The sequence below is a fragment of the Solea solea genome, chromosome 8 (genome assembly GCF_958295425.1).
Source record: "Solea solea chromosome 8, fSolSol10.1, whole genome shotgun sequence".
NCBI lineage: Eukaryota > Metazoa > Chordata > Actinopteri > Pleuronectiformes > Soleidae > Solea > Solea solea.
In genome coordinates, this window is record NC_081141.1 from 21,447,150 (window position 1) to 21,472,201 (window position 25,052).

The following is a 25,052-nucleotide window of genomic DNA, read 5'->3' on the forward strand; positions in this document are numbered from 1 at the left end:
CTCTGTCTCTGCTGCTGCAGGAGTCTGAGGGTCTTTCACCTGAAATTTAGATAGCAGACAAGAAGACAATTAGAACTGACAGAAATCACAACTGTATGTGGAGACATTTACAGGCTAATAAGGTTACCTAATGGTTAAACTGTTTCTGAAACAGCACAGACCGTCAAACTGAGAGCACAACATAGTCTTTCTAAAAGTAGTAGGCACCTCTCACAACCTATGATAAGGATTTGCAGTGGGTCACATTGTAAAGTTTGCTTTCAAACTCATAACAGCTCAGACAGTGTGCAATTACAAATGTTAAAATCAAACTTGAGATTATGCCAGGTTCTGGACAGTGCCATAGGAACAGTTTGAGTGAGAACCACACGGAAGGGCCCCACATGGGTGAGACTAGAAACATACGAGTGGTGTGTTACAGTATGTTACCTGGTCTCATCGAGGAGAGACAAGAGAACAAGTGTGTTTGTGACATAAAAGGCCCCATAAGGACATGACTGGAAACATGCGTGTGTGTGGGACATTAACTGGCCATTATCACACCACCCAAAAAGGAAATCTGACAATGTGTACATTGGCCCATTTGAAAGTAGAACAGCTTCATACAAGTCACCACAGATATTGGTGATGGATGCGTCTACAATGTCATTTTACCTGTGCGTTAGTCTCATCTGGCTTTGATTCCATGTGGAACATCTGAGGTAGAGGGCTGGTCTCTGTCTCTGTTGCTGCAGGAGTCTTCACCTGGATTTCAATTAAACAAGAATCAAACAAACTGATGTTAAATCATATCACACAGATCAAAGATCACATGCATTCCCATAGATAAACTCATATGGGAAACAATATTGGACAAAATTTGCTTTTACAAGATGGCACATTTTTACACACTCATTTGTCAAAAAAAATATTCATGCTGAATCTAACCAACTCACCATACTGCGCCAAGGCCATTTTGCATCACCATAGCTGTAGTCAATTTCAGATCCTATATCTATTTTCTTCAGGGCAAAAAGGCACAAGTGCGGCTTGTTGTTTACTATGATTTTTCTCATGACACAATTTGGATTTTTGTGGTTGTCATTGACTAATCTTCCAAGAGATCCATCTTCTTCAGATGCATCAAGGCTGAAAAGTACAAGAAATCAGTTTTGTTGGAAGACATAATTTTAGTACTCGTGCTTTAGTTCAATCATTAACTATTAAAAGTTTATTTCAGGGTTCAAGGTTAATTTCTCTAATCTATAAAAAACATCTCTTTACATGCTCACCACAAGTGACGGTTCTGCCACTCAAAGTCAAAGAGAAATGTGGAGTCAATCTCTGAGTACGGTAGTGACCGGCATTCTTCCTGTGTGAGGAGTTTACCCCTGTACTCCAAAACAAAGTCCCCTGGTTCAATGGGCTGCGTCGCAAACACTCCTCTTCCTAGAAGAATATAACAAAGAAAACGATTAATTTGCTTTTGAAATGCACAAGTTCTGTCAAGGAACCTTCTACAACTTACCTTTGAAACTGTCTATGAGTCTTGACATAAATCCAGACTTGTCAGTGCAAGACAGAATATATGTCTTTGCATCATCTACAGGCTTTATCCTTCTCCTCCTTTTGGACATAATGGCTCTGTGAAAATATTTTTAATTATTACTACACATACGATATAAGAGATTTGTTCAGTGAGTCAAGTTTATATTGTCATGAGTTGCCTAGATTGCTAACTGCTGATATACATAAAACAATTATTGAAAACAAACAGTAGTGTTTCCCCTGGGTTTATGGCATGTTGTCCTCTTCTCTCTCTATCAGGTTATAGGTGTGTGTGATTATGCGTTTGTTTGTGTGTAAAAATGAAATAGCTTTGCTTTAATTAGATCAATAACATCATTATTTTCCCATACTGAATGTCAAGTTAATTTCATTTATCAAAAAACTTCAAAAGATGTAATTTCAGGTCACTTTTCCCATGTTTAATTTGAATTAATAATGATATTAATTATCTAATTTAAGCAAAGATAAAAAAAGAGGTCACTTAATTAGTTCAAGAGTTAATTTATAAAGCTCTTAAGCACTTTTGGATTTCATTTTCAATTTTAGGGAGTTGATATACAGTTTAATTTCATTATAGTAGCATGTAAAGATGGGTATTTTTTTATAAACTTAGACGAAAGGCTAGTCCAAATTTATAGATTTATAATTTCATTTATATTTATACATTTCTAGACTATTAGACTTTGTGCCTTATATAATTTGTCTTATATAATTGTCTTAAAAAGATCGCTAGCTGCTAATGTTAGCAGCTAGCGATCGCTAACTGCTAATGTTAGCAGCTAGCGATCGCTAACGTTAGCGCTAATGTTAGCTCGCCCATTATATCGCTAAGTTAGCAGCTAACCGCGAGTAGCTAACGGTAGCAGCAAACAGTTATTGTAATAATCTGTAAAAGAAAATCGCGAGCTGCTAATGTTAGCACGCGTATTATATAGCTTACGCCAGCAGCTAAACACAACTAGTTTACAGTAGCAGCTAACAGTTACTGTAATAAATTAATTAACATAACTAAGATATAAACGATATAAATCCAACAAATTCACACCTACCTGTTGCATGCTGTCGATCTTGAGCTTGATCTTCCTCTTCTTCTTGTTAAAACCCTACCCACTTCCTGAAGTGTGTAAACAAACTTCCGGTGTGTGTGTGTCCGTACCTTCCACCTTACAAGCTCCGGGGGGCGGTAGTGAGCAAAAAGTTTACACACACTTACACACACATTTCCAGTTTTTCTGACCTTGTGGGCCAAGTGAAAAAAAAGCAAGAGGGGCATCAGGGGGGGCTGCAAAGCTCATTTTGAATGAAAACCGGTGTGGGGCCCACCATTTAGGGCCCCATACCGGTTGTGGGCCCCCCGCGGTTGGTGTGCTCCCTGCGGTGGGACCCCATGAAGTAAGAAATGTAAGTGCACGCACACACACACACACACACACACACACACACACACACACACACACACACAGACGCAGTTGTGTGTCTCATTTGCCATCAGTGAAGCATGTTGTTATCCTCTGCTCAGCGCTCTCTCATGAAATGTAGGGCAGGGACAACAACAGGTGCCTGTGCGGGCGACAGCCTGCAGAGCCTCCTGGGCTAAATGCTTCACACTCGCTTCATTTCGACATGCGACAGCCTTGTAAGGATTAATTATTTCCCCTGGGGATGGAAGAATATGCTTTTTCCCTTCCTGAGAGCAGGAGGCTATGAGCACTCGCGAGCACATGAAACAGCTTAAAGTAAATGAACAGAGGAGCCGAGGCTAGCGCCGCTCTTTGCAGGCAAGAAGAAGAAGAAGAAGAAGAAGAAGAAAAAAGAAAAAAAAACTTTCACATGAAAGGAATGTAAACAAACCAAGCATATGATTGAACTGCATTAGAGATCAGATAAAAGCTGAGGCAAACACATGCATTAGTTCTGAGAGATCACGCGCCAGGGAGCGGAGATAGCAGGGAGGCAATTAATGGGTTGACCTTCGTCCTTAATCACCCAGTGCCTGGCACACAATGCCCATGTGTGTCAGAGGAGCACATCTCTAAATGCCACCCCTCATTAGCACGATGAACACAGTGAGAGAGGCTATCTGCGCGCTGTTACACTCTCCAGTGGTCAGACAGAGATAGTGAGGCTGGGATAGGATAACATGGCAGCACAGGCCTGGACTGAGCTGCAGTGCACCATGATATGATCTAGAAATCCCATTTCACTTGGAGGATGGGCACTCTTCTTTCTCTCCCTTTTTTGATTGGCATGAAACTCCCCAAGCGCAACGTCCTTGGTGTACCCACTGCTGTCACTGTGACTGTGTGTGTGTGTATCTGTGCACATTTAGTGGTGAAGGGGGTGCCCAATTCTGAACACTCAATTAACACTCCTTTAATTAGCCAGCAGTACATTTTGAATTCTGATGAACTAATTTCCTTGGTGTGTGTGTGTTCTGGTAAAGATGAGGTCCACTGGGTACGAAACAGCAATAAAGAGGGAAGTAGCTAGATTAGACTGTAAAAAAAAAAAAAAAAAAAAAATCCATTAAATTTGTACACTTCTTCTAAGTGAGAGGTCAAATCGTGTTGATCACTAGAAGCAAGAAGCAGACACAGAAGAGGGAGTTATAGGTGGGGAGGAGACTTGAGAGGGGAAAAGAAGGGGTCAGAAGCTATGTGAGAGTGCAGCACCAAATCCAGAAGACCATTAGAATGCTCTGCATTTTAATTAGAGCTTTAAATGAATAAGGAGAGTAAAAAGTCTGGGAGGAATGACCGAAATACCCATTTATTAGTGTTCCAAGGCAAAAATTATGAGCAGGTTGGAGAGGTTTTATCTTATTAGTGGAGAAAATGCTCCGACACAACAAAAATCCCCGAGCATTTTTCTCACTCACCCGTCTGCAAGTTCATTTATTTACTGCGAGCTTTTGATTCCCTCGGACCATTTTCATGAGTGCTCGTTGAGATGAAGTGAAACTGCAATTAAGTTTTCAGAGAAAACGTATGCATAATAACTCTGATCAAACTAAGAGAGCAGACTGCGGTGAGGTCGAGGCAAAAACAACATCAGGCATGAGATTAGCACAGAGATGAAGGGAAATACGGGGTCAGTTTCAGTCCAAGGCCAAAGCCACAGTCTGACAGCTGTTTCCCCCGAGAGTGACGGTGTTAAATGTGTATAAGCCAGGGGACGTACACTCACCAGGCGCTTTATTAGGTACACACCTGCTCAACTCTTTGTTAAAGCGAATATCTAATCAGACGATCACAAAGCAGCAAGTTAATGAATTTAGCCACATACATATGGCCAAGGTGACCTGCTGAAGCTCAAACTGAGCGCCAGAACAGGAAAGAAAGGGGATTTAAGTGACTTTGAACATGGCCTGGTTATAGGTGCCACTCAGGCTGGTCTGTGTATGCCAGAAACGGAAGAGAATGGCTTAGAAAAAGAGGAAATATTCAGTGAGGGCTTCACATTTAACACAGAAGAATCAATACCATACAAATCAATAAATCCACAAATTGATTTAGTATAAAACAAAGGAAAAATCATATAGATAGGAAACTATATAAAGAAAATGAAGACACATGTTAAGCAGAAGACCATCTCTGAAAACACAACATGTCAAACCTCGACATGGACGGGGCAACAGGAGACCACCCTGGTGTCCTTTGTACCCAATAAATTGGCCGCTTTATTGGGTACAACAACTCCGTGAGTGGAAAACTGCACAGTCTCTGTTAGTTTGTCTGACTTTGAGCAGTAAGAGGTGGATTTTGAGGAAGGTTTCTAGGGATGTAGGTTATGGTCCAAGAAAGAAATGACTTTGGTGATGATCTGGCCAAAGTCTTGGATTCAGGATTCTTTTTTAAAACTTCTGTAGATAGGTGATTGTACTGACACTGTGTGAAACCGTGCGCCCTTGGCAGAAATGTGTGCTTCCTCAAGTTTTAAGTCCTCAATTAACACATTTAAGACCCGGCCGGCCGGTCTTCCTTTCCAATCTTTCACCAGCAAAGGACACTTCGCCTCTGCCTTTACCGTAATTAAATCAATCTAATTATTAATCCAAAGATTCTTCAAATCCATTTAGCTTGGTGAAAGTTTGACCTGTCAAATGCATTGCAGCCTTTATTGTTCCCTAGAGGAACCCTTGACCTGTGGCTATGGTTTAGTTTTTAACAGATAGGATCAAGGTCTATGACATCCTCTCTCTCCACCTCCGTTAAGTCCCCTCTAAAAAAAAGGAAGGGGTCAATGACGGGGAGGGGGGGGGGGGGGGGACGCAGAAGCAGCTTTGCGTCCTGAACAATACCTGCCTTGTGCTAATGGAGGTGTCATCTGGCACAGGGCTGATTAGTCAGCGATTACAGCCAGGCCTCAATTGCCGTGACAACTGCTGCAAACACAATGGGCCCTGATAGAGCCAGCTGTTTGGTCCTCTGCAATTAACCCTGCATCCCACTCGTCTCCGGCAGTGCGCTGCCTCTAATTGACTATCAGGCTCACAAAGCAGGGGCTGTCGGCCAGACCCCCTGGACGCAGCCCCCCGCCCCTCTGCCAAGGTAGAGATGATAATAATAGAGGCGTCATGTGGACTCGGCTGCCAGTCAATCAAAGCCTCGGTGCCCCACAGGAGCTTCCTGAGGAGAGAGAGCGCAGAGGAAGCACATGTATGAGCCAGTGATCAACAGGGTAGTGGAGCCTCGCAGGGGGGCAGACATGTTGAATATGCCCTCAGTCAGGGTACTAATCAATTCAAGTGCATGTGAGGGGGGGAAAAGGAAACCCTGCTGCTTGCTTGATATCAGAAAAGCCATTTTTAGGAACACTCATCTCTCTCTGTTCCTCTGATGGTTGATTTTCTGTGCAACAACACAGCGAGGGGAGAAAGAAAAAAATCAAGGCAATTATTTGTCAGGCCTTCGCTATCTATAATTGCAAAGATAAAAATCAAACTGCACTGATTTCTCAGAGGATAGAGCTGTCTGAATTCACAGCTGCTTGTGTCATCACAATCATCAAACACATGCATATTCTAAGACAGCCGGAGAAAATGTGCTCTTCGCTCCGCTTCTCTCTGTCACTCTATGTATTATTAATCAGACATCTAACTCTTAATGTAACATAAATCAACAAACTGGATAAACACATGACGCTTAAACAAGTTAAAAATACACACATGGTTTGCTTTGGAATCAACGTCAGACTAAAGTATGGAAAGCTGGAAAATGACACGTTTAAAAACAAAATACGGTGTTGGACAACACGGGTAAAAATACTGCAACCGGGTTTCACTAAACAGTCCACTCATCTGTCAAAGGCGTGCAGACATGGCTCAAAGTCAGAAAATGGACCGAAAATAGACAAATCTAATCTTTCATTTCATCAAAGTCAATCACATTTAAGATTTTAATCTCTCTACTTCCTGCAGATAGAATGAAATACCAAATTGAGAAGCTCATTTCTCGCCTGCTTCTCACCACAGGCTGCAGCAGGAGGACACTGAAGGAGCCTGTAGTGAGATAATTCATGTGTGGTTAATACAGTGCACTGAAACAGAGATAAGGTCCACAGCTGACAGCTGACACGGAGAAAAAAAAAACCCCACACTATTTATTAATAATATTCTTTTACAGTCTGATGGTGACGGCGGACAATGGGTCCAATCAAAACAGCTAATTTGGTTTCAATAATAAAAGTTTCATCCCAGAGAAATGTGAAATCCGGCCACCAGAGCACTGTCATGTTTACATTTCCTCGTTAGGATTTATCTCTAATGCCAGATGTTACTGAATCGGCCATGAAAATTAATTAGCTGGTCTGATGTGGCAACCTTGTGCTCCTTCCAGACAGACCTGGCTTTTATGGGCTGTGGGGGAAATTACAGAGAATTGATTGATCCTGAAGGACTCCTCTGTACACATGGCCTGGCAGACAGAGGTGCACACACACACACACACACGCACACACACGCATGCACGCACATGCACACGCACACGCACGCACACACACACACACACACACAGACAGAGAGACAGAGACAGAGAGAGACAGGGAGAGACATTTAAACCTGCTAAAAACAACTAATTCAAACATTTTACCCTTCAGGTTAAACCTGACGTCCTTTCTCTTAATATCCACAACATTAATTCCTATCTGTTAAAATCTAATAATCTAAATAAACCATATATTGAAAAAGCTAGCATATATAGGATTTTACGGCCTCTAAAATCGTCAGAAACAACAACATTGCATTCAAAATGGATGAATTTCTCTCTGCGTGCCTTCTTGTTCTTGTTTTATTTTTTACTGCTTTCTCTCTTCTTCATCCTCTCTACCTCTACTCTACCTCTATCCCACTCCCCGCCCCCTCCTCCTTCCCCCTTCAATCCCCCTCTCTGTCTCTTCTGTCTCCCTCTCTGAGTAAGTGAGTTTCATCTGGGGTGCTTGCCGGGCAAAATCACCTCGGGGCGAACACTTTATTATCTGTAGTCAAAGCGTCACCACAAATACCATTCTACACACACAAGTGTCACTTTCCATTTGTCTGCACTCTGGCTGCATTAGCAGAGCCCAGCCGGCCCAGAGCCTCATCTCAAACACGCCCGGCAGAGGAAAACTAACAGCGTGGGAAAGCACTCGTCCTGCATTCCTCGCCCATTAACACCACTGGCACCAGCAGAGCAGACCTACTGCCTCTCTGGGGAATTAAAAACATCATCGTCATCATCAGCAGCAGCAGCAGCAGCAGCACTGCACTTTGTGAAGTAGCTCATGAAGTGATGAAAAGGGGAGATATTTAGTCTCGGTCTTTTATATTAAGTGTAAGGAATCAGTAGACAAAGTAAACAAATGCAGTATAGGATTTCCCCAAAATCCAATGCATGTGTTAATTACTGATGACCCAGCTGAGCCGAGCTGAGACAACACAACACAACACAACACAACACCACTGACCACCACTGACGCACCAAACAAATACAGAAACTGGGGTAACATGTTTAGCTCACAACACACGCTTCATGAAAACCACAGCTTCATACTTTTTTATAGTTTTACTGTATGACTTGTTCATTTGTGTTGTATTTATACTTTCTACAGTATTTTATTGTTTTATTGTTTGTTGTTAGGTTTATATTTTATTTGTCTTATTTATCTCTGATGTACAAGCACATGCACTTTGTTTCAGCTGTTGTTGTTTTTTAAAGTGCCTTATAAATAAAGTTGGATTGGATTGGATGACTTCTATGCTCAGATACATCAAGCTACAGTTGCAGACTTCAGTTCTTGTGTCAGTGTGAAAGCACTAGTGGGGAATTAAATAAAGTGTGTCCGCCTCCACTCCACTAGGTGGCGACGTGCCCCCTTTCAGCTTGTTAGTATTCGGTATTTTCCAGTTGACCTAAAACATAAATTCTACGTCAGTCCCAAAATGCATTGCTCTGGATTTTGACATTTTTTTTTCTCAGTGTTTTCATCTTCTATTGTGTACTTGATTCTTCTATTATTTACAGGTCAAAGCCAGGGGCTGGGAACTGTCGAGCATATGTATACATGCAATAGTAATTAGACTCCCTCTTGCATTGTCTTGGCGTTTTAGTGCGACTTTTTTGGATTTGGTACAGTTTCACTCTGGGAAAGGTTTTCACATGTATTTTACAATTCCAATTTTCATCAGACCAAGACGGTCATTTCTTAAGTAAATCGCACCCTGAGGATCAATGAAGTATTTCTGACTCTGGTTTCTTTTTAATAGTCAACATCATAAAACATACTAACGAAATCACTCTACTTGCCCTCTGAATATGGAATTCTACCAGAAAAATGTTGTATACTTTCACACTGGGAACAGAGACAAGGAAATGATTTTAAAAATTCACAGGGCTTTTTCCATTTCCAACAACTTATTGGCAACACAATGTTGACATAAGCGATTCAAAATGCAAAAAAAATAAAATTATAATAATAAAAATGAATAAAATATCACAGAACTGCTCTCTGTTTAATAGTTAAGTTTAGCCAAAGGGCTTAGTGGAGTGCATGGTTCCATATACTGTGGCCCTGGACTGTGATGAGCCAGCCCTGCAGCCTGCCTGGGCCACCCTCATTGTGCATACAACATGGTCTAGAAAGCAGAGCTTTATCAGCATCTAATAGCCCAAGTCAGCACAAGCAGCGGGGTGGTTATGCGTTGCGACTGGCACACCAGCTGATATTGTCATGTGCGATTAGGGTTGTGCTCATGAGCCCGTGAACTCATTCCTGTGGCATCAAAGTCGACCCCCGTCCCCTCCTCCCCTGCATTTATATATCCTCTCTGGTGCCCTCTCATCTTTCCCTATAGGTCTTTCCGTTTTCCATTCAGCCGCGTCATCTCACAGTGCGCCCACAGCGGACCTGTGCTCTGCCACGAAACAGATAACGCGTCAAAATACGACAAGTTAAACTGGTTTTATTTCCAAAACAAATCTCTGCAGCTCAATTGACCTCGTGCAGGAGGGTCATCCACATGTTAGAGCGAGCCAGTTCAACCAAGAAGCAGTCGGTGCCAAAATTGTTTTGTCTCAGTGCCTTTCTGCAGATGACAAGGCTGATAGAGAGGAACAAAGAGCGGCTCATGGGGGAAAGAAAGACAAACTGTGAGGCGAGTTATGGGGAAACGTCACAAAGACGACGAGCAACCCGCGACAAAGAGCTAACAAAGAAACACAGCGAGCGAAAATCCTGACCTGAAAGATTAATGTCAGGTCCTTCGCTTCCTGTCTTAAGGAGAATATGCCGTGTTGTTACACTGAAGGCGACGAGAGCCAGCAGCGTGCACATGGTCATGCATAAACTCAAACGGACACAGTAACAAAACACACACAGCGCTGAAAGTGAAGGACCCCAGAGGTAGAGTTTGTAAGTGCACACAGAGATAAGAACAGAGATAAGAAAAGGAACCAGAGCAGGGAGGAAAGAAAAAAGCCAGAGAGTGGGAGAGACGAGGGGAGGCTGGAGGCGCCTGGGCAGGCCTGTCAGACCGGAGGAAGTGCTGGTGCACAGGCCTGCAGGTAAATGGGAGAAGAAAGGCGCCTGCAGGCTGCCTGAGGCAAGCCTGGGCCCTTCTGTTCTATCATTTAGAAGACAAGTCCTCCACTGATTCCCAATTAATATTTAACACTGTACAGACAACAAGGCACTCCACTGCAGTACACATGCCAACGAGAGGAGAGGAGAGGAGAGGAGAGGAGAGGAGAGGAGAGGAGAGGAGAGGAGAGGAGAGGAGAGGAGAGGAAACAGAATAAAATGAGAATTTTAAAGAATTAATGTCAGCTGACTTTAGGGGGCAGGGGTTTAGCATGTTTGAATTCAAGCATTTCTTACAAATGAAACCTGCAATTTTTCTTCAATTATTAATATGGTATTAGGGCCACAGTATTGGCTAGAACTGTTGCCTTGCAGCAAAAAGACCTGGTCCTAAGAAGGGCTTTTCTGCGTGGAGTTTGCATGTTCTCCTGTTCTCCTCTCTGTTGTTGGTCCTGTGATGGACTAGTGTCGCGTCCAGGGTGTGACCCCGCCTTTCGCCCCCGCGCCGCTCATGTGGAGAATAAAGCGGCAGACAATAAATGAATATTGTATCATTCTATTCATTTATCCATGTGGTGAATCATTAATGTGTATTAAGTCTCTTGAGGTATTTGGGGTTTATTGGGTCCAACACACTTTTTTAATAACTTCACAAAGCATTTTTCTTTTAAGTTACCTGAGAGGGTAATAATGTTTTCACTGCCCAGCAACAACAGAAATATGAAAGCAACTTTACAAATTAGATAATGCTCCATGATTGACCACAGTACACACACTGGCCTAGGTTTGTAGCATTTCCTGCTGAGCGAGACTTGGTAAAAGTCGGTTGATTGAAATCTGTTCAAAGGCCGTGTGGTGTAGAGGAAGTTCGGTCTCAGATGTCAGAAGAACCCTAAACAAAGCAAACAAAACACCTATTTCTGTGACCTGAAATGATGTGAAGATGAGATCAAGGATCAAACCACAGAAAAACGATGACTTTACCATTTTGCCAAACCCTCTCTGTGCCATTAGCACAGACTGAAAAAAGTTCACAACTAGTTAACACCAAACTATGATACTGTCAAAGCTTTGGTTTTCATCTTTTCACAGGAAATATCTTCCATAGCACATGTCATTTATGTCCCAACAAATACTGCATAAGGTTGTGAACTGACTTTGAAATGTAGATTACTTTTTAGTGATTTGAATGAACAACTTTTTGAAAACTTATTATGTACCCTGTAAGCACAATCGCTGAACCATGAGTGTGCATAATAAAAATTCATTTCCATTTTGAGTTTTATAATGAAGAGTCCACTCAAAAACTCCTCCAGTATCCGACAGGGAGCGTGCAGCACTTTCTCAATGGCTCTCTTGGTCGCTCTGTACTGGGCTCAGTGCTGTGATGGCACAAGGCTGCGTGTCATTTCCTGTGGGACAGCGAGTGACTGCGGACACTCTCTCTCTCTCTCGCTAGCCTCGCTCTCATCCACCATCCCGCCCCCAGTCTCTGGCAGGCGAAGACAGAGGGTGTTGATGCCTTGCACCTGGGATGTCCAAATGCCAGCTCGGCGGCTTTGGAACCAGTAACCTGTTTTTGAACCAAAGTCCTGCTGTGACCAAAAAAACTAAAGCTGAGCTCCTCTTCCTCAAGCTCACCTCCTAAGGAAATAAGATTGCATGGCCCCCTGTGTTCACAGCAGAAGGCAGAGGGCAGAGCGAAGGCATGGCTCTGTTGGACGCCACGGGCCGGAAATGATCCTCTGTGTGCCAGTGCTGACAGAAGAGGCTGTAGCATGCTGGAGAGACAAACCCAACAGCCCCATATCACATTCCTGTCTCTCAGAGAGACACCGCAATTCTTCAAATACCGTGGGTTTTTTTTTTTTGTAAAGGCAGCAATGCGACGGAGAGGTGAGGACGGCACATTTAATATGCTTATGCAAACCGAGTGATCTCCAAGAGGAGATTTCATAAGCAGACAATGAAGGAGGTATGGATGGCTGTCAATCAACCTCCACTGTGAAGAATACCTCATGACCTCTGCTTCCCTGCTGCAGACGGTGGAATAATGACAATCTCTGTGGGCACTCTGTGGAATTCCAAATGGTAGTCAGAAAAAGAGGCAGTTCAATCAGTGGGAAAAGGTCAAGTGCATGCAGAATCTCTCTCTCCCTCCCTCCCTCCCTCCCTCCATCCCTCCCTCCCTCGCCGTCTTCATTCCTATTCCCCTAGTTCCACTTTATGCACCCCCTCCTTCTAGAGTACTGAAGCTATCAGGGGTAAAGGTTGTTATTTCTGCTGCTGCCCCTGACCATTTAATATTCAAACTAAAAATCCCCCCCCACACACACACACACATATAAGCCACTGGAAGTTTTCTATGGAGCGCTAATTCCACTGTAGTGTTTCACAGCGCCGCAGTGGAGGAGAGGTGGCTGGAGGTCATTACCTGAGCATATTCCCTCATTCTGGTGGTGCAGCATAGGAAGAGAGGTTGGAGACTAAAAGCAAAGCAAACTGATGGCTCTGGCAGCTCAGTGTGCACAGGCACATGTCATGTCCCGAGGCTGTGTGTGACAAGGCCAGGTTGTCTCTGTCGATCAAGCTGGGCGAGGGTTGAAACAGGACTGACACAGAATGAACCCGGGATAGCAGGCCTTCTGAGAGCTCCTCATCTACACCTGCCTGATTGGCACCTCGGGCCCCCTGGGTGGTGTCACAGGAGGTTGTGGCTGCAGGTGTTCACCTGCATGTGTTCGTACATGTGTGCACGTCTCTGCTACAAGCCAGATTCGAGGACAAATTGCGGTCCACGCGCCAGCAGACTTGAGGTATTTCACTCGGTAAATCAGAGCCACGAGCAGTCTCTGAAATTTGATTTCACCACAGTTGCATTAATCATGATGCAAAATCGTTGCTGTCTTAATTACGGGGTTCAAAAGTCATTGCAATGTGACCAAAAGTATGTTAAATCATCATGGGTGTGTATAAGGCACTGAGGGAACGCCTGTGTTAAGCCCAGAGTCTGGTCCAATCACAGGTGTCTGTGTGGTTTACCAACGCAGTATCTGCAGCTGGAACGAGTAAAGAGCACAGACATGCACACGCAGTGACACGGTGGCATTTTTAGAAAATGTCAAGCCGGCACAAATGTATCTGCTGAGTAATGAATAAACAAATAAAAATCCAAAATTGTTTTGGAACGTATCCGAGCAGAATTATCGCCATCAACCAGGCAAATTAAAGGATTTTGACACAGCAACTTTCTCAGCTAATAGGAGGCAAACGATTCACAGTCTGGGCCAAGAAGGAAGGAGGTTGAGTGGTGAGTCCTGTCCTGTCATCTCAGTGTTACTCGTAACTGCACTGGTGCACCTCCCTCTCTGCTCCAGGAGCAGGGCTGTTAAACTCACCCCTGAACTTTCAGACACATAGTGGAGGGCGACAATCGAGGAGGGGGGGGGGGGGGCCTTTGTCGCTGGATGAGGGTGGCCAGGGTCAGTGGCATCCATTCACCCCTCTCCCCCTGCAGGGCCATTCTCTGTCATCTGTCTGGATGGGTGCCCTCGCTTTGGGGAACAACACGATGAGAGGCCCTGGCTCCACTGCCATTTCTGCCTTTCATGTCTCCATCTAGGGCAGTGGTAGAGAGACGTGAAGGCGAGGACGGAGGGGGGAGGCGGGGGGGGGGCCAGGGTAAGCTACAAATGTCACCCATAAGGGGGGATTTAATTAAAAATGACAGGGGCTGGCGCTGGAGAGTGCAGCCACATATGCGCAGAATTTGGGCACAGTGAAAGCAAGTGCCTATGATTTATAATTCAAGTAATGCTCTGCTCTCCTTTTAATTCTACGGCCAAAGAAAAAAATATCAAAAGGCCGCCCCTGTGAGGCTAATCCAATATGATATTTTTAAGGGCAGGCGGTCAATGGCTTTTTGAAAAGCCAGCTTCTCCGTCTCCCTTTCTGCTTCTCTCTCTCTCTCTCCCTCCTCACTTGTCTGCGTCTCCCCATCTCCCTCTGCCGCTCCCTCCTTCTCTCCCCTGCACTTTCCGCTCTACAGTACCTCACCCCACCCCCTCGAGCCCAGACACAGAGCGGGCTGTGATAATGGAAACATCCCGCTCTCCGCCTCCCATTTCTCCTGCTAAGCTCTGTGCGCTTGGGGGAAATTGATTGTCTGGCGAGCCGATCTCAACGCTTCCAGCTGATGGTAGAGCCAGTTAAGTCCTTTTTTATTGAGGGTATGAGGGATTTTTAATGGGAATCGCATCAATGAACTGTGCAGCCACTTGGCATCTGCATGCAGGGGCTTTTTTCTAAAAAAAAAAAAAAATCAAACAAAAAAACCCCCAAACTTGCCCACTCATGTTCTCTGTCACTCAAGTCATCACACACACACACAGATAAAGGACAGTACATGCAAATGACAGACTCACTTCCAGGTAATTCCTTTTTCTGTGCCCTCACTCGCTCCGTCTCTTTCTGGGGGAGAATTCTGGTATTCAGCCTCCTATTGTGAGACCAGGTCACCTTACCCACATACCCCCCTTCCATGTTGGCACAAACTGGGCCATGGACAATCAATCATGGGGACCCACTCAGCACGGTGACCTGAGTGTGCCCACTTCCCCAGCCACACCCACTGTGTGCCTATCTGCCCCGCTTCTGGGCCTGGATGAACAATTGCCTTATTGAGGCCAAGAAGTTGCACCGTGGTAGAAATCCAACACTTGCTCCCCCCCTCTTGCTTCCAAGGACAGAAAGGAGCCTATTATGTTCAAATATCCTCATTATGCACCTTAAGCCAGTCACTGTGGTAGTCTGTCAATCAAAGGTTTAACAGGTGGAGTTGGAGAGTCAGACAGAGAGGGTCAGCAGGAAAGTAAAAAGACTGTCCTTTTTATCTATTGATTCGAGTCCTGACTCCCACTGGTCGCTCCTCAATAAAAGAACCCTGAGAGGAAGTGGGCTAATCCTGTGAAATTGGAAGGAGGGAATCGATTAAGACTGCTGAAGACTCCCTCCATTTCTCTCCATTCCTCTCCATCTTTACCTTCTCTAATTCTATTTTGCACTGTTTCTCTTTGTCCTCCCATTCACTTCAGCACTCTAAGAATCCTCATTAGTGAGCCCTGTTGAACCCCACTCAGCTGAAGTGTGGCCCCTTTCAGATGCACCTGGAGCACTGTTTATCTCACTGCCTGCCTCTCTGTTTCACAAACAACTACAGACTCAGGATGAAACATCCATACAGACCAGCGAAAACAACTCCAGATCTGAGGAGGGAGGTAGCACCGAGTCACCTGGCCTGTTTCTGACTCTTTTTGTCTTTGTACGAGGAAATTGGAGTGTGATTCTGGGCTGAGAAGTAACTAATTGGCCAGTGAGGCGCTGAGCGAGAACACGCTCAAGCACAGTTGTTTCATTTCTTCACCCAGAGCCGATCAGAGTCTCTTTAATGCCTTTCAGTGGGCTGGTTATAGGCCTGCGTCAATAACGCTCTGATGAAGAAGTACAGTGCTATTCCCAGTAAGCTTCTCTATAAGCTGAGGTATAAACTGATGGGTTAGTGCTCCCCCTTGCTCTCCATCCATCAGACTATTTAATTCACTTGAGTTAAACTGGATGTTTTCCATGTAAACAAAGACTTGATGAGCATTCAGGTCAGGGGGACCGACGTTTCTTTCTCGTGCCAGAAAAACTGGAGGTCGGCGCGTTGAAACGCTTCCCTATCCATATTCCTGACCGCAGCAACTCTCTCTAATCCCAAACTGGTACGAACTAGTTCTGTCGGCTCTGTGAGCGTTTTCAACCTTCGCTCATCTCATGTCCCTTTACACCATTTTGTGAGTGGACAGAGAGGGTGGTGCTCGGGGAGCAAACAGAGCAGCTGTCATGCTTTACAGGCGGCCGGCACAGTCAGGGCCAGACACTGTAAATGTTTACAGACCCTCAGGGTCACGCAGGGCCAGCGAGGCACGTTAAACACTGTCTGCCGAGCTCCGTGTGCCACAACTGCACAATCAGCTCAGCTAAACAGCCCTCCTCTCAATGAGTAGCCAAACAGCACTGCAATACAAGGTCTAAGTGCAGAGCGAATGAAGCTGTTTAGAATTCCTCAGAGTAGAAAAAGCAACACGGAGACAAACGGAAACCGGAGAGTCAGTTTTCCTTTACTTATTCACAGTCAGGGTTAACGACCCGTTTCCATCATTCACCATGACCAGTAGATAAAACACAAACGACAAACACAAGCCCCGCTCGTTTCCTCACTGTGAGCAATGCTGAACTCCATCGCTACATGTCACTTTGTCCACTTACATTTCCGTCCAAGGGCTTGTGGAGGCTCCAGGGTCTTGCTGACACACACCGGGTGCTGGGGTGGAGGGTTTTGCCTCCTCTGCAGACAGGCCAGCATGGCGAGGTGGGCACAGTACGACAGCCGGGGGAGTTCTAAGGCCAACCTAGATCAGGGAAAAAAAAGAGCAAGAAAAAGAGAAAGATATGAGCGTTCAGTGAGCGAGGCAGAATGACTCAAGGTCAAAGCTCCATGGCTGTGTCTGGTAAGCCGGCAGGAGCTGGCTCTGGGCTAGATGGGCAAGGTTTCTCACCCAGGATTTAATTGGGAAAGTATGCCTACAGCTGCCTGCCTCTCAGCTCTGTGTGCTGAATGATAAACGCACACCTGCACCGGAGCCACACAGTTGACACGGGTTCAGAGCACAGTCCAGGCCAGTCACTCTGCAGCCCCAAACAGCACAGCCACACAGCCATTCAACCACATCTCCTGTCTATGAAACGGCCCCCAAAACAAACACACACACACACACAGAGTAGCAACACTTTGGCACATTCCTTCCAGGGCAGTGTGTATGTGGTGATTGATGGCATTATCTATGGACAGAAAGAAAAAATGGTAATGCTGAGAAAACAGCAGTCTGTCTACTCCAACTTAACATGCAACAGCTCTGGGGGACTGTCAGGAAAGGCCTGGGGGACTGAGCGGTGTCTGGATGTATGTGTAGCTGCGTGCTGAACTGTATGGTTGTGTGTGAATGTTGTGTGTGTGTGCGAGAGCAAATGCGATGGTTCGGGAGGGGGAGACTGCCAACCGTACATCAGGACTAGTGACGGCACTAATCAATCTCCCTCCAGGCCATAAATCTCTAGCTCTACACTCCCCCTTTTCCACCTTCACTCAGGAAAAGGGAGGCAGTTGCTGCTAGTTTCCTCTCAAAAAAAGAAGAAATTATATATATATATGAACCTTCAGCAATCGAGGAGCTTGCAGGGTATCATTCATCAGCAAGATACCAATGTCACACAGCACAATGATGACTGATTACAAAGTCTTCTACTTGGATTATGTGCCAAATGAGAAAAGCCAAAGCAAAACCATTTAGGTCCAGACCATGAAGTGCTTTTATATGATAAGGATCAAGATTCACTCGTCCATAGTTCACTTAGAGGCTGCCGTTTGGTTTCCTGGAACATGTGCTCTTACCGTGTTACACTGTACAGTAAGATAATAGAGCGGAGCAGCCCTCCCACACCTCAAATGCACGAACCAAAGCAACTCTAATCTGGACTCTTATGTGTCGGAGCCTCTTGTCCAAGAAATGCATCGATGGAAAAACACTATTACTTCCATCTGGGCCTCCTCCCATATTAAAACAAAGAACAGAAGCGAATATTTCATCTATGCCGTCAGCGCCAGCGTCTCCTGCCACGATGCGTGGCAGATTATTGAAAAATGATTTCTAACGTGCCTGTCACAGGCTTGTCCCCTGTTATTTATTTTCTCACTGAATCACTAAATGAACATTTAGCCACCTGCCATCAGTCCATTACTTAGCTTTATAGATTATCATTTTAATATGAAAGAAAGCAATTACAATGATTACAACATAAATTAATGTCAGTGCATGACGCACCGGGTCCTGTTCTTAACTCATTGAGAGACTGAAGCGACAATATAGATCATGAGTGGAAAAACATCAAAACAACAACCTTTGCAAATGAGAAAAATGCTCTTGTTGGATTTACCAAGGTGGAAACTTGATGTTGAATATTATATTTAGTGTCATATTGTACTGCACCTTATTTATGTTTAATAGTTGATTTTGTCCATCTATCTATCTATCTATCTATCTATCTATCTTCACATCCTGTAATTTAAATCCGAACTCGCTCACTTTTCATGTCACAGGTGCATTTGTGAACATTGTGAACAACAGAGCTTAGAGCCTGTGCATGTTTTTAATTTACTGTTTCACAAACATGCTTCCACCCACCCCAACACACACACACACACACACAGATAAAGTAAAAGCTGATTAAAAAAGCACGGATTTAAAAATGAAAAAAAGAAAGCATAATAAACCATCTTGCTGCCTGTAATTAAGGTTAAATGATTTTTTTTCTTGTCGGAGCAGTTGAAGATTTGAAGCAGGCATTTCAGAAAAATGCATCATTCCGACAAAGAATTTCGTCTTTTATACATAAAAAAAAAACCTGTTTAATAAAACATTTTTTTCCAAGACATTAAATGTGACCTCAGACCCTGAGGGCTTGTACAAAACACTTAACACATGTATTTTTTTTTAAAAACAAAAACCTGTCAGACACGGCACAAAACAACACCTTTAACACAAACCTGATGATGTGAAAAAACTGTTGATAATAAATAGTCAAAAAACCTACTATAAAAATAAAGTAAATACAAATTCCAGACTAAGACTTTGCAGTTAATAGCCAGTTTTTTGTTAGCTCTCCCTTATCCACACAAACGCACACATACATACACTCACATTGCAGATGGAAGAGAGGGGCCACTCTATTTCTCACCAGGTGCTCGAGCGAAAAAGGTCGCTCGCGGTGCCATTTCCTCTCACACACAGGCAGGCCTGGCCCAAACACACTGGCACTTTGAGCTCATTACTGGCTATTCACATAATCCTTTCTCTGTGTCCTCTCTGCGAGGATACTAATTTCACAACAAGTCCATCCTCACAGCCCATTTGTTAAAAGATAGTGGTTGAAAGAGAGAAAAGGGACACATGGTGCAGATTGAGACTAAAAGCTAGTCTTAAGCGGGCATACCTCTGCAGTTTCCCCCCCATCTTTGAAATGAAAGACAATCGTGTAACTACCCTCCATTTTTATCCATTTGCTGCTCACCAAATGTATTCTGAGGCATTATACTTCACTGAGAGAGACCTGCTTTTTTCAATTCAATTTCAGGAACCAATTTTCTCCTATTATTGCCTTTAAGAGCGAGGCAGAGGGAGCAAGTCTTTGACTTGTTTGCCGTGTTCCCCCTTTTTCCCCCTCATCGCCTCCTATTAGGTTATTGTTCTACTTAGCAGATGTCTCTCAATGGCAGGAAATTATCTCCAAACCAAAACCCTGTGACCCATCATCCAGCTGCCCTAAAACAGCCCGTCAAGCCCAGGTCAATCCCCGGGAAGGTGCTGCAGAATGTGTGAGTGAGGACACACACACACACACACACACACATTAAGGACACCATAATGCATTATCCTCACCATAACCTAATTCTAAACCTAACCATAAAACCAGGTCTTAACCCTGAAAAAGCACTTAAAATTAATGTATGTTTTTTTTGGACCTCACATATAAATATAAGTACACACACACACACGCTGCCCTCGACACACCACGCGTAGAAAAAAATGATTTGAAGAAAAAACACCTGCACTCCACTCACTCATCAAATCCACTCACAGGTCTCCTATTACACCAGTGCGGGATATCTCAAAAGCCAGGATGGCTATCGGTTCTTTCTGCAAATGCTGCTGCAGGGTTTGCAACGGGGGCGGGAGATCAGTCCCATGAGATGAGGGAATAAGGCAGAATCAAGAGGCGGTGGGCTTGGCAGAGGGCTGTTTTCTTAGTTAAAAGGTTCTTAAACTTCAGGGGAGATCAGAAGAGAAGCTCCCCGTGCCCACAGCTGCCTGCTCAGATAAGCATCCTGCCAAGTGTGCAGTGTAACACGGTGGTCAAGGGTGAATGAGCAGAGTGCATGTGTGTTTTGAGCTATATGTATGTGGTATAGCCGAAAGAGAGCAGAATATTTGAAACGCGGTACATTTGCAGTGCAGGCAATATCAACAATAGTTGATAGATTTAAAGTTATTTTGACTCATTCATTCATCAGGTAGTTCCTGCGTTCAAACTAAATCATGCCAGTTTCATTTCCATTTTATTAATTAAAACTGGGTTTTGTGAGAGAAAGAGGATTGGGGTGAGAGACAGACATGTCGCATTTCTTACAGTAATGAAAGTTTAAAAAAAGTGAGTGAACCTCACAACTCAGCCTGAAAACGATGCTTTTTATTAACTGTAGGCTGGGTGCTTTAGTTGCTTAGTGATCAAGTATTTTAGTTGCCTAACCCTTACACCTGAACTATTTTTGCAGCAATTTTTTACCAGATAAACAAGTTCCACTCAAGCGTTGCCCTCATGCAGTAGTGCAATCATTTAAAAAACCTACTAAGATGTGAAATAAATGTCATAAATGTTGCAATCGGATTTCTTTTCTACCTCATCCAGAGGAGGTTTAAGGCTACATCAGAAACTACTCGGGTTACTACCAGACGAGTGTTTCGTGTTAACTCCATTATGGTTTTCACAGGTTCCAGTTTCAGCCCGTCCAGACTAAAACGCTGCCGACACAGTTTCAGATTGAAAACGCCACGGCTGTGTTTTCTTTCCTGGAAAAAAACTCTGGAAATCTTTGGGATAGTATGAAAATGGAGTAGTGTGGATGTGGCCCATCTGTCTCCAGTGAAACTCCTCCTCGCCGTGTAGGATCAGCCATGGACCGGGAGCCTGGCAGACTGCCTCGACAATGAGCAGGGGTGGGGCTGCAGTCTAATTGAATGGTGACCCTACTGTCTCACTGTGGGACACCCCATGCAGTGCTTTTAACAAGCTGCTGTGTCTCCCCTCTTAATAAGCCCAAACAAGTTAATCCAATCGACACACTCAAACCCTTTCTTTTTCTTTAACAAGGCACTGCCTCTACCCCCTTAATCCCCAGCTCCCCCTTTTCCGTCACCATACCGTCACATGAATGGAGGGAGAGTGAAAAGCTCCATTAGGAAGGACTGGCTGTAAACCCCCTCGGCTCGGCACTTTCAACACACCCACACTAAATAATTTGCACTCATACTGTATATTCAAAACACACACACACACACACACACACACACACCCAAACGCTCACATGTGCCCGATAAGACTGGTCTCTTTGGACATGACACACAATGAAAGGGTTATGTTTGCCATCCCTGATTCACACACACACACACACTAACAAAACAACACACAAACAAAAATTCTGAGGGGACGTTTGCTGACAGGCACGCACACTGGGACATAAAAAAGGCATTGTTAATAAACCCACCCAGCTCCACAAACAAGAGCCACTGATTCCCTCACAATACAAGCCCCTGGATGCACTCACCCACCAGCTCGGCACAACCTCGCACCAGCACAATAAATAACCTGCACAACAAAAGGCCATTGTGTGTAAAAGCCTACAGTTTAGGCATTATTGCCATGATATACAGTGCCAGAGCAACATATTGGCAGCTGAGTCTTATATATACGATGTTATTGGGGTTTATATGCAGCCTTGTGCGCCGTATGCAGTCATATTTATAAGAGGTTTCTGTGCAGATGAAAGGCATCTTGGCAAAAAAACACTCAGCTGTTTGCTTTCCATATTCCAGTCAGCTTCAATATCTTCACCCATGGGATGAAGGGTGAGGAATGTCTGGCGGTCCAATGGAAACGAGTCGTCTGTCATATCTAATCAAAACACGCCTGCCTAGACTAATGTCAACCCCGTAATAGCAATAAAGACTAATTGACTTCACAGCCAACTGCTGCATCCTTGTGCTGGGCTAGGTTTCATCAATAGTAACTACTAGGCTCAAAAAGCATTATTGCTATGTGGCAACCACACTCAAAACACACAGCAAACATGAAATGTAGATATAGATTTATACTGAGGCTGTGAGTTTGAACCTATAACCAGACGCAGATTGGATGGATGTGTTACAAACGCTGGAAGTGACAAATGTCGACGGTCCTATGAATAATAGAGGCTATTATGTTGTATTAAAGCATATGTTTTCAGCCATCACACAGGATGCACTCTCACGATGAATTGTGGACGAGCCGGTGTTGAGCCGTCACTTAACACAGAAAATTATTAGCGTGAGAGTTTTGTTTTATACGAGCCTGCGTGTGGTTGACATTTACAGGTTCATATTTTAAGATTCAACCATAATAATTGTACATACGACACAGTGTACAAAACACACAACTCAAGCACAAATGTTTTATGGCATCTTAAGATGGAGCGAGCTCTGGGATTGTTTCCTACATTACACCTCACATTGTTCAGTGGTTTTTTTTTTGCACCAGTACCTTGGATTCCTGACATACTCTGCTCCCTGGTATGAAAAAGAAAAATATATCAGAAAACATTGTTGTGGGCTTGTTCCTCTACAACAGGAAACAATTTGCTGCTCACTGCAATCCTTGGAAGCAACCAAAGTGACCAATTTTCCTGAGGTCCCAGCTACAGAAGTCTCAGTGTGCTGCTCTTTTTTACCCCTGCAATAAAAGTGAGTAGTGCACAGAGACAACAGCAAAGCTCAAGCCTCATCAGCTAAACCTGGACATGAGTCAGTCAACTGAAACCTAGACGAGTATTTTGCAAATGTTCTTTAAATGAAAGAGTAATATTAACTGGGTGGAAATGTGTGTTATATGGACGTATGAGAAGTCAAAGCATATAAAAGCCGATTAATCCACAGATAAGCCCCACCCTCATTTCTACAAAAAAAAACATCAGAAATGAATAAATGTCACTCAATGTTGAGGTAATCCAAGAAAATCTGCAATAGATTAAAAAAAAAAAAGGATATTTCCTTACTTCTCCAATGACATAAAGTCGACCTTATTAGAATTGCATCTATTAACACTAGGTGGCAGCAGCATCAAATACTTGATAAGTGGACAGCATGTGTTTTTGCGTGAGAAATTACATTTACGAGGTTCAGTGAATGCATCTCTAGACTGAACACAATGTGGACGTTTACAGTGGCCTTTAACTGGGTCAATATAGCCATTGTCCTATAGTTTAGTGATAGCCGTGCTAATAGCCAGTAGCAACCATGGCTTTGGAACTATGGTGAGCAGTGATCTGTCCATCGGTCACCGCCGGAGCCAGGGTTGATGATGGGATGTAAAATATCCCGAGCTGTTTAATTGGTCTGGCAATAGCAATCTGTCAGGGCTATTTAAACAAGAATGACCACATTTAATTAAAACCAACATTAAACATATTTATCTTTCAACAGGGAAAAATATAATTAGTCCTAAAATGACCAAAATTCAAGTGAATGTAAAAGAGAATTACACCAAACTAATTACAGAAGCCCTGACAGAAAAATTGGTGTATTGTGTGCACTAATCACCAGCCTAAAACCCATATCATGTTTGTGTCCCCAAGCTGCAGAGTCCCCTCACTTAAATCTGCCCGTTTTCAGCACAGTACAACCACAGTCTTTGTGCTCCTGCGGATGCCAGCCACTGACTTTGAGCAATGAGTGCTTGGCTGAAGACTGTCAGACAAACCACAGGGGAAACGCATCCTCTCCACCTCTTATTGCCACAACCTTTGTTGTATTGTTTTGCACCGCTGTAGCGTCAGTCGTCATCTATTACCGCTTTCACGCAGAAACCCTGCGAACGCTGTGACATGCTGAACAGATGTGAAGGGCAGCCGCGGAGATCATCACAGATGTTGATCACAGATACACAACCATGTTAAAAACAAAATTTTGCCCTAAAAAAAAAAATATCAAACTGATTCTTTGTGAGATTTTTGCAGCAGATGCTGCCTCACCAGGCAGGACTTAAGAACATAAATCACCCAACGCTCCACACTAACTTCAGCCAAATGTGAAAAATGAGCTGCGCTTTGTTGGTTTTCATGCTAGGATTTATATTTTCCTCAGTAAACCTTATTACACACCATTTGTTAAAGCATTGTTGATATTGCAAAATGTCTTATCCCAATCTGACACAATTCTTTATTGTTCTAGACAGGTCCATTCACAGCTTAACACAACAACAATAAAACAAGGGCTCTTCCCCCCCCCCTCTACCCATCCTATGGTGGCTCACTTGAATATTCAAACAGTGTTCATTGTCTTTTTGTGTTTTGTTCATTGTTTGTTGTGCTGTCATTCCTCAGATTGGCTCCTGAACTTCAAAGAAAAAGGCTTATGTCAATTTATGATGAAATGGAGTGAGCAGGCGAGAGGGGGAAAAAAAGGGAAAGAGTGGAGCAGAGAAAACCTTCACGCTAAATGGCCCTGCCTCAAAATATATGCTTATTAATGGGCGTTCAATAA

The 25,052-nt window shown here is 43.9% G+C and overlaps 1 protein-coding gene and 1 long non-coding RNA gene across 2 annotated transcripts in view; both read right to left on the minus strand.

Moving 5' to 3' along the window:
- fam222aa (family with sequence similarity 222 member Aa) overlaps window positions 1-25,052 on the minus strand; it is a 65,307-nt gene that overhangs the window by 21,024 nt on the left and 19,231 nt on the right. The window contains exon 2 of the mRNA XM_058635597.1: window positions 16,915-17,057. Coding sequence (XP_058491580.1) covers window positions 16,915-17,011 — 97 coding nt within the window. The 5' untranslated portion in view covers window positions 17,012-17,057. The remainder of the gene's footprint in view (window positions 1-16,914; window positions 17,058-25,052) is intronic.
- LOC131463705 (uncharacterized) lies at window positions 1,413-3,003 on the minus strand. The gene is made up of 3 exons (XR_009241106.1): window positions 2,598-3,003; window positions 1,508-1,623; window positions 1,413-1,428 (listed from the first exon to the last, which is right to left on the minus strand). It is a non-coding gene; the product is annotated as an uncharacterized LOC131463705 (long non-coding RNA).